Source organism: Pogoniulus pusillus, chromosome Z (assembly GCF_015220805.1).
Source record: "Pogoniulus pusillus isolate bPogPus1 chromosome Z, bPogPus1.pri, whole genome shotgun sequence".
In the NCBI taxonomy this organism is placed as follows: Eukaryota; Metazoa; Chordata; class Aves; order Piciformes; family Lybiidae; genus Pogoniulus; species Pogoniulus pusillus.
The window spans coordinates 92,415,376-92,429,410 of NC_087309.1; the positions used below are offsets into that span (position 1 = coordinate 92,415,376).

The window sequence follows — 14,035 nt, forward strand, 5'->3', positions numbered from 1 at the left end:
TAATGGTTTGTTTTCACATGAGTGACTCAGATCATTCAATACAGATGGTTATGTGGCAGGGTCCAGCAGGTCTGAATACTTGAGTTCTGTTAACTGAATAAACTGAAGTATATTTGCAGAAAATCATAATTGTTTACATGGTAAAATAAAGTTTAAAAGGAAAATTGTTTTATTGCTGATAACACAACAATATTCTTTTTTTATATGTAAGTGGAAATTACACAGAAATGTTAATGTACATTTTATATTTAACTTAGGGGATGAGGTATCTAATGATAACAGTGATAGTGAGATGGAGGACCAAACAACTGCTAATTTGGCCCTGCTGAAGCTAGACGAATGGCTCCATCTCAAACTAGACCCTGAAGTAAGTAATGTACCACTCAATGCTTGTTTCTTGTAGGACGATGTTGATGATCTTCCTAAAAATACCTCTGAAATACTTTCTGTCAGAGCTGCTGTCATGGTCTATTTGGGTCTCTCGAGTTTACAGAACAAATCAGTCTGTGTTTTAACCTCTAGCTTATGAGTTCATTAAGAAATACAACAAGGATAGAGAGGTGTTGTGTTTTGTTTTTGAAGAAAAGAACTATTTCTGGTAAGTTGGGAATTAGACTTCTAAATTGAATTGAAGTCTGTGTAAGAATATATCACTAGAACTCTTTTACTTCAGGTATGAATGAAGAGTGCCTGAGTACAGGCTGAATTGAGAGAAAGCATAAAAAGCATAAAAACTTTTTTCTGAAAAAGCTAATATCCTGAAGTGAGAAAATAAATTGTGTGAGTTTACAATTTAAAGTATTATGCAGAAGTAAACGAAGTATTTTAATAATTAAAATTATTTTGCATCTGAGAAAAGAAAAGGTAACATAACAGTTTAAGTGTGGTCTTTTAATCTCCTTTCCAGCACTTCAGTTTGCCTTTCAGTTTGGATCCTGTTCATTCTAGAAGTCCAGATGCTGCCTGATAGAGCACTCTTAGCTGTCTGAACTAATTTTTTTGTGTTTAATAGAACTGAATTTTTTTACAGGCTGCTGGTTTGCTGTTTCAACTCAGACAGAAGTGGCATAGCTTATTTCTGCGTCGTATGCGAGCTCCTTCTAAACCATGGTCTCAAGTTGATGAAACAACTGTACGAGCAATTATAGCTGTTTTAACTAGTGAAGAACAGTCTACAGGTTTGCAGCAGCCTTCAGGAATTGGTCAGAGACCAAGACCTATGGCTTCTGAAGAACTTCCTTTAGCAGCACCTACATGGAGGTCAATCAACAGTAGAAAAAGCTCAGCAGAAACTGAATTCTCTGACTCCTTTAATGCTGAAAAGTAAGGCTTTGAGATCTTGTAGAGACTGTAAGTTGCAATTTATATACTTGAACTTCTGCTAATAATAAAAAGGAAGAAACAGAAGGAATACTGTTGAAAGAGTTGTCTGTCCTGTGCTTTGTTGTACTTGTGATTTTGTTACAAAGTATTTAATGTGTGTGCTTGCTGTTTGTCCATGAATTGTGACCTTTGTGAAGAAGTAACAGTAAAGATTCAATCATAACATGCAAATACAGTTAGTATTTAACATGTTTTGGAATTACTGTAATGTATACTCATGCAATAGGGTGATATGTAGACACAAGTTGCTCTATGAGTGTTTTCGAGAATCCTGGCATGTCATCTGTCTACCTTTATTTTACAGAGTTTTAGTGAAATGTACACCTCCCACAATTCACCAGCCAAAGAGATACAAAGAAAAAAACATTTTGCGCTCCAAACGAACTTCAGATGACAGGTCAGATCAATCATCAGTGAAGTCTACGGACAGCAGTAGCTATCCTAGCCCCTGTGCTAGTCCTTCTTCTTCAATATCTGGAAAGGTAGAGTTCCTGTAAATAAATTAACCTGCTCTTCAAAACTATATCTTTCAGCAGCTATCAGGCACATTTTGAATTTAAGAATAAGCTTAAATGTTTGTAATACTTGTTTCTTTCTGGAATCTAAAATATGTGCTAAGTACCCTCATTAAGATTGCTCAATATGGTAAAAGTGGAGGTGTTTGCACACTGTTGAGATAAATGTATCCAAAGCGGGGGGGGAAAAAAAATTAAAAACTCGATATAATAAGCAACGAAGGTGTATTTTGTTTTTCTAAACTAGTTTACAGTGCATGCACACAGGAATTCTTTGGAATCTACTTGCTTTTTTTTCTGTAATAGCATATGTTGATACTTTCTGGTTTGTGTTACCTGGCTTAATATGACTGTTTGCTTTTTAAATTACTGTTATTCTAACAACATGCACATTTATAATGTGGTTATTGGCCTATTCTCACTAAGTATTTGAATAGTAAACTGAAATAGTATAGAACAGATCATTGATAGGAAACCCCATTGTTCCTCTAGGCGTACAGTCCATGGAGAATTTAATTCCTGTTAAGTTTTAAATTTCAGCCAATGTAAAGTGCTGAAACCTGTTTCCTAAGGGTGGTGACTAGTGTGCTTCAGGCTGTAGCTAGAATGATCATTTTGGCACATGTCAAAAACCTGTAATTAATGTGTCTAACTTCAAAACACTGTAGTCGCTGTACTATTTATAGCACGTTCTGCTATACTTGTTTGCTGCCCCTTATGAATGAATTGTTTGAAAATACTTAAACGTAAAGTAGATGTGAAGTACATTTTGAAGCAAATTCAAACAGTGCTAGCTGGTAGATACTGTGTTTCTTGTAGAAGACAAAGGTAGCACAGTCAAAGGATTTCTCTTTTCATGTATATAAAACTTTAGACCAAAAGTATGGTTTATTTTATCATAGTTTAATTTAGTGTAATTTTTCCAGGGTTCTAAATCTCCTATGCGAAGACCATATACGCCAGTTCGATACTTCATAATGAAAAGTAGCAATTTGCAAAACATTGACATTTCTCAACAGAAGGGTGTATGGTCTACTACACCGAGTAACGAACGAAAACTAAATAGAGCCTTTTGGGCAAGCAGTATGGTTTACTTAATATTTTCCGTTCAGGGATCTGGACACTTTCAGGTGAGTCCCCACTTAATGTTAAATACTAGGTTTGGTTGACGGTTTAGGAAGACACAGTAAATGACTGTGTTGTGTTTTGCTTCTAACTTAGTAAGTAGAGTAGCAAGCAAACGTGTCTGGTTGCTGAGGATCTTTTCTCTGGAGTAACTTTTCTCTTGAAGCATGCTTTTAGGTAACTTAGTTTGTCACTCAAAGCCAAAGACTGAATTGTGTCCAAATACGTTGAGTTGGAATGGTGCATATAGCCTGCATTAATCCCTTACAACAACCAAACCACCCCCCCAAAAAAAAAAGGGCAGAGTGTTGCTACCGTACTTAATTTGTCATGCAGAAAAAGAGTAAATGAGCAAGCATTTGTATTCAAGTTACAGCTTTCCAAGGCCAAGAAACTCACATCCTTTTTTACAAATTTTAATAGAATCTATCTGCCTGAACAGTACTTTTAATTTAAAAGTGTGAACACTAGGAAGTCATGGTAACGATTCTTAAAGAGCTGTCTCTTGACTTCCAAGTTCAGCAAGGTATTTGTCTACAAATAGTTCACAGATTTATTGCAAATTTAACAATAAAGGCTTGATCCATCATTGCAAAGTTGCAGATTAGCTAAAGTGAATGGATTTCTGCAAAAAATATGTACAACTAACAAGAAATAACTAATGGACTATTGTCAGGTAGAACGTTACTTTGATTCCTTATGCATCACATGTTTTTTAGAACATGTTTTCGGCCTTTGTTACAAGTCTAAAATATCTTTTAATAGTAATTTTGAGAAATTAACTGAGAGATATACTCTGTGGTCAAATCTAGAAGGAACATCTAAAGTGGAAGAACAAATGATACTATGTTTAACTTTCCAGCTTCATGTGGGAGACTGTGTGAAACACTTTGAAACTAATTTGAACGTTTCACATGAAGCCCAGTCATCTATGTATTTCCAACATTATTTCATATGTCATATTTCAATTTTTGCTCCAGGGTTTTGCTAGAATGGCTTCAGAGATAGGTTCTGAGAAAAGTCAAGACTGGGGCTCTGCTGGTTTTGGAGGTATATTTAAGGTGGAGTGGATCCGAAAAGAAAGCATTCCTTTTCAGTTTGCTCACCACTTGCTGAACCCTTGGAATGACAATAAGAAAGTACAAATAAGCAGAGATGGACAGGTAATGTAATTCTCTTCTGAAGTTGTCTTTACTTGGTAGAACTGTGTTACTTTTAATTAGCTTGTTTAGCCCTGAGATTTATCTCAGCTGTCCTCATGTATCTGTTAAATCTGAATCACAATGCATTGATGCACATAGTATGTTCTTCTAATGCATTACTGTTGAAGTAGTGGGGGCATTTTGATAAAATCAAAGCAATTTCTTGTTTAATATGCATGTAAAAGACTTCTAAAATTTAAATCTGGAAGGCTCTAAAAACGTTTTAGAGTTTTAAATTTTGATTCTGAGTGTTCATTCCCTCTTATTCAGATTTGTTCCCCAAGATCACATCCAAAGAACTATTTGTCATTGTAGCCTTGGAATTCTTATAAAGAGTGAAGAGTATCTTAAGATTTGAGGTAGAATAAAGCTTAGGACAGTTTTTTGATCTACTAAAGCAAGTACAAAAAGAATTGGCACACGAGCACTCTGTGGTAGTTTCTATGTTCTCCCCAGTCCCATTCCAAAGTATCTTCTTGATAGGAGATTAGAAAGCTAATCAGGACTCACCTGCTCAACTCATGGCTTTGAGACAGTGCCTCCAGCAGGACTTTGGCTTTTTTGACTGTGGGTCACTCCACATGATGCCAGGTCTGCTAGCAGCAAATGGGGTGCATCTCTCTCAAAGTGGAAGAAGGTTTAGATTGCAGGGGTTGGTTGGGCTCATTAACTGTGCTTTAAACTAGGTTGGGAGGGGGAGAGAGAGAAATCCAGGCTTACTGTAGGCAAGCGTGAGGCAAATGTGGGGCGATGTGTTAGCTCCACTGCTATCTCAGGGGAGGTACATAACAATGAATTGTATGTTGGAGAAGATAAAAAGGCTAGCAATGAGTATAAGCTGACAGACGACACACCAGGGTGGGAGGCTAATAAGAACCATCAGCCTGTTACTTTGCAGCGTGCTAGGAACACACAAGAACTTGTACCACAGGAGGCAAGTAATAAGGAATCAGCACATGCAGAGCTTGCTGCTAGGTTGGTGGCCATGGAAGTGGCTGTGAACGGTCAGACTGCAAGAGTGAAAGCCAGCAGATTAACTCCTTTCCTGAAATACTTATATACCAACGCACAGAGCATGGGAAATAAGCATGAGGAGGCTGAATAACTATGATATAATTGCCATCACTGAAACATGGTAGTACAGCTTCCACGACTGGAATGTTGTCATGGATGGCTATGTACTGTTCAGGAAGGATAGACCAGCAAGATGAGGTGAGGGAGTTGCTCTGTATGTGTGAGAGCAACTGAAATATGCTGAGTTCTATCCAAGAGGGGAGGCAGAGCAGGTTGAAAGCTTGTGGTTAAGAATTAAAGAATGTGGGAAAGGAGGTGAAATTGTTGTAGGTGTCTACTATACACCACCAAACCAAGAGGAAGATGTTGATGAGGCCTTCTACAGTCAATTGGAGGTAGCCTCTAGAGCTAACTCCTTGGTACACATGGGTGACTTCAGTCACCCTGATATTTGCTGGGAAGATCACACAGCCAGGCACAGTCAGTCCAAAAGGCTTTTGTAGTGTATCAGTGATAACTTCTTGGTGCAGGTAGTGGAGGAACCAACAAGGAGAGAGTGCACTGCTGGACCTTGTATTAACTAATGAAGAGGGACTGGCTGAGGACACTGTCGGGAACAGTCTTAGGGACAGTGATCATGACATGGTGGAGTTTAGTATTCTACAGGGTAGAGTCAGACCAACAAGTAGAATTACAAACCTGGACTTCTACAGAGCTAACTTTGTACTCTTCAGAGACATGCTTGTAGAAATCCCATGGGCTAAGGCTCTGGAGGGTAAAGAAGTGCAAGAAAGTTGATTAGTGTTTGAAGACCACCTAAAGCCCAAGCTAGGTGTGTTCCCTTGAGTAGAAGATTGGGTAGACATGCTAGGAGACCTGCATGGCTGGGCAGGGAGCTCCTGAAGGAAATCTCAGGGAAGAAAGAAACTTACAATTCATGGAAGAAGGGATTTGTCACTTGGGAGAACTATAGAGAAGTTGTCAAGGCGTGCAGGAAGGCAACAAGGAAGGCCAAAGCCCTCTTGGAACTGAAGCTGGCAAAGGAAGTAAAAGAGAACAAGAAGGGCTTCTTCAAATATATCAGTAGGAAAAGGAAGAATCGGGAACGTGTGGGGCCACTGCTGAGCGAGGAGGCAGCCCTGATAACTGAGGATGCAGAGAAGGCAGAGTTGCTGAATGCCTTCTTTGCTTCAGTCTTTACACCTAAGGCGGAACTCTCTTATGTACTCCAGATCCTGGAAGGAGAGGGAGCCTGGAGGAGGGAATACTCGTCACTGATCGATGCAGACTGGGTTAAGGGTCAGTTGCACAAATTACCACCCACAAGTCCATGGGCCCTGATGAGATGCACCCAAGGGTATTGAGAGAACTGGCTGATGTTATTACTTTGCCAGTCTCCATCATTTTTGCCAAATCGTGGCAGACAGCAGAGGTGCCTGAGGAGTGGAGGAGAGCCAATGTCACTCTAGTCTTCAGAAAGGGCAAGAAAGAAGTTCCAAGGAACTATTGACTTGCCTCACCTCCCTCCCTGGAAAAATGATGGAGCGTCTCCTTCTCGAGGGCATCTCAAGACACTTGGAAGAGAACAAGGTTATCAGGAGTAGTCAGCATGGATTTACCAAGGGGAAATGATGCTTGACTAACCTGGTAGCATTCTATGATGACATAACTGAATGGGTAGATTCAGGGAGACCAGTGGATGTAGTCTACCTTGACCTTAGCAAGGCCTTTGATGCCATCTCCCACAACATCCTAGTGAGCAAGCTCAGGAAGTGTGGGATTTAAGAGCAGACAGTGAGGTGGATTAGGAACTGATTGCAAGATAGAGTTCAGAGGGTGGTGGTCAATGGTGCCAGGTCCAGCTGGATTGCTGTAACTAGTGGAGTCCCCCAGGGTTCAGTGCTGGGTCAACATCTTCATCAGTGACATTGATGAGGGAACAAAGACTGCTCAGCAAGTTTGCTGATGACACCAAATTGGGAGGCTTGGCTGATACAGCTGAAGGCTTTGTGGCCATCCAGCAAGACTTGGTCAGACTGGAGGCCTGGGCAATGAGGAGCCAAATGAAGTTCAATAAGGACAAGTGCAGAGTCCTGCATCTGGGGATGAATAATAATCTGCACCAGTACAGGCTGGGAGGTGATCTGCTGGAGAGCAGCCCTATGGAGAGGGATCTGGGAGTCCTGGTGGATAAGTTGTCCATGGGACAACAATGTACCCTAGTGGCCAAGAAGGCCAATGGGATCCTGGGGTGTATTAGGAGGATTGTGTCCAGCAGGTCAAGGGAGGTTCTTCTCGCCCTTTACTCTGCCCTGCTGAGACCTCTTCTTGAATACTATGTTCAGTTTTGGGCTCCCCAGTTTAAGAGGGACAGGTATCTGCTGGAGACGGTCCAGCAGAGGGCTACTAGGGTGCTTAGGGGACTGGAGGGCATGCTTTATGAGAAGAGGCTGAGATACTTGGGGCTTTTTAGTCTGAAGAAGAGAAGACTGAGAGGGGATTTAATAAACGCTTATAAACAGTTGAGGGATGGGTTTCAGGTTTGAGTACAGGCACTTCTCACTTGCTCCCTGTGATTGGATAAGGAGCAATGGGTGTATGTTGCAGCACAGGAGGTTCCAGCTCAACACAAGGGGGAACTGCTTTACTGTAAGGGTCACAGAGTACTGAAACAGTCTCCCCAGAGAGGTTGCGGAGTGTCCTTTTCTGGAGACTTTCAAGGCCCGTCTGAGCTAATGGTCCTGCTCTGGCAGTAGGGCTGGATTCGATGATCTTCTTACATACCTTTTAACCTCCGACATCCTGTGACATCCTTTGACAAAAGGTAAACCAGACTTTTAATGCTTAACAGTGCTTCATTAGCTGCACAACTTCACTCCTTTTCTCCATCAGTTTCAGTACAGTAAAATAGTTAGAAAGTTACAACTTTAATATTTTTGTCAGGAGGCTAGAAAGAGCCCACAAGCATCTTCCCCCTCCCCTGTACATGCAGTAGGAGTAGGTAGGAGGAAACCACTCGCCACTTTTCACATCCCTTTTCTCTCCTTGCCTCATCCTCATGAATAAGGTGAAAAAAAACCCATGTGTTGCAATTGTCTTTCTGAGATCTCTTAATAGTGACCAAGCAAATAGTTCATTTTGTGGAATTCCTTGTGCATTTTGGATCATTTCCTCCTTCCTGCTGTGCCTGTTGTGACTGATTTTTTTAATTTTTATTTTTTTTTTACCAAGTCGCCACAGGATCATGGCATAGATGAGTAAATGCACAGTCACTGCCCTCAGGCCACAGCAGTACAGAGGGTTAAGGGGGTAAAAGAGTTGGAGCCCCAGAGGTAAAACAGGGGTATGAAGTAAACATAGATTAACTGCAGACACTTTTGAGTTCTGAGAACCAGCCTCAAGACATTCAAAAGAGGTTTGGGAGGATGCCAAAGGCTGTGGCCTAATTTTTTTTTTCCCACTTCTACCTTGGGACTGGTAGGATGCAGTATATAGGATGCTGCAGTAGCAGCATCAGAAGCCTTACAATTCTGCTTTAGTTGTTCTAACGAGTCTTTTAATAGCCACCACATTGTGAGCAAAGGCGTTGCAGTGAAGTTGCCAAGCATGGCCTCGTCTATAAGGCCATCCTCCCCTTTTTGCCAAGTCTCCAAAGAGAAGGTGTTTTCTGCTGTACAACCTCCTGCATTCTCACATGGCCATACTATGATAGCAGAGAAATCTTTTGCTCATCATATTTAACACCTCTTCTTTTCAAAATATATTTAAAAATATTAATCCAAGATAGAATTGTCTTCTTTGGTCATATGCTGACCCACAATATTACAAACTCCAGGTGTTTACCTCTCTCCAAATGTATCATAGAGGCATTGAAAATGTCACAATGCACAGCATTCTGGTCTGCCATGTTGATAATAGCTTAGCTGGGCTTGCCACTGGCTGTTCTTCATCTGCAGTTTGTAGAACCCTATCATGTCAGGGTCCCCATTTGTGGCAATGAGGGACACGAACTCCAAGGATACTCAAAGACATTTATTTGTATAACATGTATCTCTTTCAGTCTTGTCCACATGACAATCATCTGACTATGATTGGTTACTTACACTGTGTCACGCACCATATTTTACATGTGGAATGTGACATGTGGAAGGTATAAAGTATATGGTGCATATATTCTTATATGAGCTCTTTCAGTGAGACCTGAAAACAATCACCAGAAAATCTGGAGATTTTGTTATAAATAAATAGCTTTCATGTGTTTAATAGTAGGACTGCAAATAAAGTCTCTATTTTCCCACTAATTTTTCACTGTTCATTTCTAGGAGCTGGAACCACAGGTTGGAGAGCATTTGTTACAGCTTTGGGACTGTATTCCATTGGCAGGAAAGCACTTAACTGATTGAGCATGTCAAGGAATGTGATACAGGTAGTTAGTTCATGGCTTACTTGCCTGCTTTGTATTAGAGGAAACTATCTGTATACAACTAGCATTACAGTACTGCTTTGCTTTTGTAATATGTGGAAGAACAGGAAGCCTTAGTACTAAATATTCTCTTCCTTTTGATTTTTTTTAGCTGTGGTTGAAACATCAGCTATAACCACTAGAACCAGCAACGTGCCTACAGTATGAAGATGATGATGGCACAGCAAGCTCTCAAAGTTGTTAGTCACACTCTGTAGCTATCAATGGAAAAATATGAGGGAATTGCATGGGTTTCAGTATTTCCTTGACTTAATGAATGTCACAACATTATTCACCAGGCTTTTTTTTAACTGAATTTTTTTTTACAGTAGTGTGCAGTTGATACTTAAAAACATGGTTAAGTTCAAAACTAAGTTTGAATCAGTAGACCACATGTAAATTGTTTGTGGGTTTAAAATAGCACACTAGACAGTTTAAATATACAGTTTACATTTAAAGCTTTCTAAATCTATGAAATGAACCAGTGTATTATCAATTAAGCAATCTTGCAGTTTGTATAAAATAAATAGTTTGAGAATAGATACTTAAAACACATTGGAAGATTTTGTAAGTACTTGCTGAACTTCTGTATGCATGATGTGAGAGAGCCAGATGTATTCATACAAGCAATTGGGACACTGGAGAATGTGAAAGGAGCATGAGATCTTTGAGATCCACCAGTGTTTACAGTTTAGTTTATTTGCTTTTTAAAGGTATTCACACACATTGCAACCTTGTAACAGTCTTTCTGAGGCCTGCTTCAAAATGGTACTTGTAATAGTTCACTAACGAGTATTATTAGAAGATTTTTCGTTCTTTAAAAAAAAATCTAAAATACCAGTACAACATCTTTCAATGCAGTCTTTGTGCTTTCTTTGTATTCCTCTTCATTCAATTTCTTTCTTCGTATTTTACACTCCTATTGCTTTGTTTTGTTGGGCTTTCCCTGAGTCTTAATGCTGTGAGGATGTTATCAGCTCACTTTTCTCACTGTCAGCATGTTTGTTGTCATTCTTACATTAAATGAAGAGCTTCTAGTACTTATGTTCTTATTCTTTTCTTGTCTAGTAAGAGTCTCCACACAGTTCAAGTTACCATCTGCTCTTTTTTGCTTTCTCTGTTATGACTTTGCGTTCTGTGTTGGTCTTTGCAAGACCAAGCATGTACTTCTAAGGCTTATGTTGCCTAATATAATGTTTCTGGAGATGGTGTGTACAACAGAGCTGTAGGGCTTGCATTGCATGATATGATGATTCCAGGTCTGTACCGACAAAGGAATATGTGGCAGTATTGCCTTGTACAGGATTTCTGGTCCCTGTGCATACCAAGGATGAAGCTGTCAAAATCAGGAGCAGAGAAGGGGTGTAATGTTTGGTTAGCAAACCCAGTGGCTCAGTGTTAAAAAAAAGACAGTCCAATCAAGGAATGTGCAGTCCTCATTAACAGGATTGGGTCAGCCGAAGAGTTACGCCCTGTTGCCTGCCTGACAGCCATGGTCAAGTAAGTCTTTACCTGCCTAGGTGGGGTCTGTACTACTGATAGGTATTTTTTTTTTACTGTTTCTCAGGGATAAACTGATACTGGTCATGTAGTGTCTGTGACCATATCCTGGACCTTTAATTTGCCAGGGCTACCTTAAGTCCTTACACACTCATGTAGAAGTGAGATACGGTACTGCATCATGACTAGCCTTGGCCCTCTGTATTGTATGCCTTTATTGATTATTTTGTGACCTTGCAATACCCGTGGATATCAGATTCTACCTTAGTCAAAAAGACAGAGAAATAAAGGGAGGACTTTCGTGCTTTTATGTTTTAGCACAAAGGCTCAGAGAATACTGAGCAACATTTGAAAGCAGCCCAAACTTAATTTGACTGCCTGTGGAGCACATGGGGGCTGCAACAGAGAAAACTAACTGCTCTCTCTGTTAAAGGCTTGGTCCCCCATGTAGCAGTATCTGGGAAAAACTTGGCTATTGTTTTGGCAAAGTGGCTATGGAAAAAGCTGTGGAAAAGGGGTTTTCTTCACATAGATATCCAGAAGACAGAACTGATACCTGATAAGATGCAGACAATACTGTGTGAAATTCCTTTACTCAGTTGTTAAAATGGAGTATGATTATCCTACAGGTATGACACATAGCTCTTCCATGAGCACAAACATTGCCAAGCCAAGTGGATGCTGTCAGAAATCACAGAATCACAGCAACATTGCACTTGGAAAAGACCCCCAGGATCGTCAAGTCCAAACGTTAACCCTACTCTACAAAGTTCATCCTTAAATCATATCCTCAAGTACTGCATCCAAACGACTTCTAAACATATCTAGGGTTGGTGACTCAACCACCTCCCTGGATAGCCGCTCCCACCGCCTGACCACTTTTTTTTCTTCGAAAAAAAACTTTTTTTTTTGGCATTGCCTTTCTTCACTGCTTCAGCATGCTGCTTGCTCATTTTCACTTGTTTGTCTATTACAACCTCCAGGCCTACTTCTGCCACACAGATTTCCAGCCACACTTCCCCAAGCCTGTAGGGTTGGTTGGGGTTGTTGTGGCCCAAGTGGAGGACCTGGCATTTGGCCTTGTTGAAGCTCATGCCATTGACAGCCCATTGATCCAGTCTATCCACGGCTCTCCTGCAGATCAGCACTGCCACCCAGCTTGGTGTCATCTGCAAACTTACTGATGACACACTCCATGTGTTTATCAAGGTCATCAATAAAGATATTAAACATTGAGCCCTAGGTGACACCACTCGTGACCAGCTCCCAGCTGGATTTAACTCCACTGACCACCACCCTTTGGGCCCTTTCATCCAGTCAGTGCTTTGTCCAACAGAACTGCTCATTCAAGGCATGAGCAGTCACAGATCACCGGATCACAGGATATTAGGGGTTGGAAGGGAACCAAGGAGATCATAGAGTCCAACCCTGTGTCAGAGCAAGGCCACACAATTAGCACAGATCACAGAGGAACACATCCAGATAGGCTTTGAAAGTCTCCAGAGAAGACTCCTCAACTTCTCTGAGAAACCTGTTCCAATACTCTGTGACCCTTACAGTAAAGAAGTTTCCTGCTTGTGTTGAACTGGAGCCTCTTGTGCTGCAACTTATACCCATTACTCCTTGTCCTATCACAGGGAGTAAGTGAGAAGAGCCTGACCAGCCCTCAGGTATTTATGCACATTTATTAAATCCCCTCTCAGCCTTCGGCAGACTAAAAAGCCCCAAGTGTCTCAGCCTCTCCTCATAAGGCATGCCCTCCAGTCCCCTAATCATCCTTGTAGCTCTCTGTTGGTCTCTCACCAGCAGGTCTCTGTGCCTGTTACACTGGGGAGGCCAAAACTTAATGCAGTATTCAAGATGAGGTCTCACCAAGGCAGAGTAGAGGGGAAGGAAAACCACTGTCAAAGGCTTTTTAAAAGTCTAAGTAGACAATATCCACTGCATTTCCCTCATCCAACAGTTAAGTCACAGAAGGAGATCAGGTTTGTCAGGCAGGACCTGCCCTTCATGAACCCATGCTGACTGGACCTGATCCCCTGGTTGCTCTCTATATGGTATGTAATAGCCCTTGAGCTGACCTGCTCCATGACTGTCCCTGGTACTAAGGTCAGACTGACAGGTCTATAGTTTCCCAGATCCTCCTTTCGTCCTTTCTTGAAGGTGTCACATTTCCTACGCTCCAGTACATAGGGACCTCCTCAAGTCTTCAGGTCCATTATTTAATGGAGAGCAGCTTGGTGAGCACATCTGCCAACAACTTCAGCACCCTTAGCTGTAGCCTATCTGACGCCATAGACTTGTGTGGGTCTAATTGACTTAGCAGGTCACCGACCACTTCCTGTGTGAAAGACTGGGGCAAACTAGGCATTAAGCACTTCAGCCTTTTCCTCATCCTTAGTCGCTATATTTCCCTCTATGTCCAGTAAAGGATGGAGTTTTTCCCTAGTTAATGAATTTATAGAAACATTTCTTATTATCCTTAATGGCTGTAGCTAGGTTGAGCTTTAGCTGTGCTTTGGTTCTCCTCGTCTCCCTGCATAGCTTCACTACAGTTTTATAGTCCTCATGAGATGCCTGTCCCCTTTTCTAAAGGTCATAGACTCTCCTTTTGCTCTTGAGGTCCAGCCAAAGGTCCATATTCAGCCAGGCCACATGCCTTCCCTGACTCATTTTTCAGCACACAGGGACAGCCTGCTCTTGTGCCTTTAAGACTTCCCTTTTGAAATATGTTCAGCCTTCCTGGACTCCTACATTATTCAAGGTGTCCTCCTAAGGGACTTTGTCTATTAGTCTCCTGAACAGGCCAAAGTTTGCCCTCTGGAATTTCAAGG

At 41.2% G+C, this 14,035-nt stretch overlaps 1 protein-coding gene across 4 annotated transcripts in view; it reads left to right on the top strand.

Annotated features, from left to right (window-relative positions):
• The window catches only part of YTHDC2 (YTH N6-methyladenosine RNA binding protein C2), a 51,418-nt gene extending 40,861 nt beyond the window's left edge, over positions 1-10,557 (top strand). For all 4 annotated transcript variants that reach the window (XM_064140857.1, XM_064140856.1, XM_064140858.1 and 1 more), the window contains 7 exons: positions 258-367; positions 1,031-1,323; positions 1,688-1,865; positions 2,825-3,028; positions 4,004-4,186; positions 9,562-9,665; positions 9,814-10,557. In XM_064140857.1, the coding sequence (XP_063996927.1) occupies positions 258-367; positions 1,031-1,323; positions 1,688-1,865; positions 2,825-3,028; positions 4,004-4,186; positions 9,562-9,642 (1,049 nt within the window). In that variant the 3' untranslated portion in view covers positions 9,643-9,665; positions 9,814-10,557. The remainder of the gene's footprint in view (positions 1-257; positions 368-1,030; positions 1,324-1,687; positions 1,866-2,824; positions 3,029-4,003; positions 4,187-9,561; positions 9,666-9,813) is intronic.
• Positions 10,558-14,035: the final 3,478 nt, after the last annotated feature.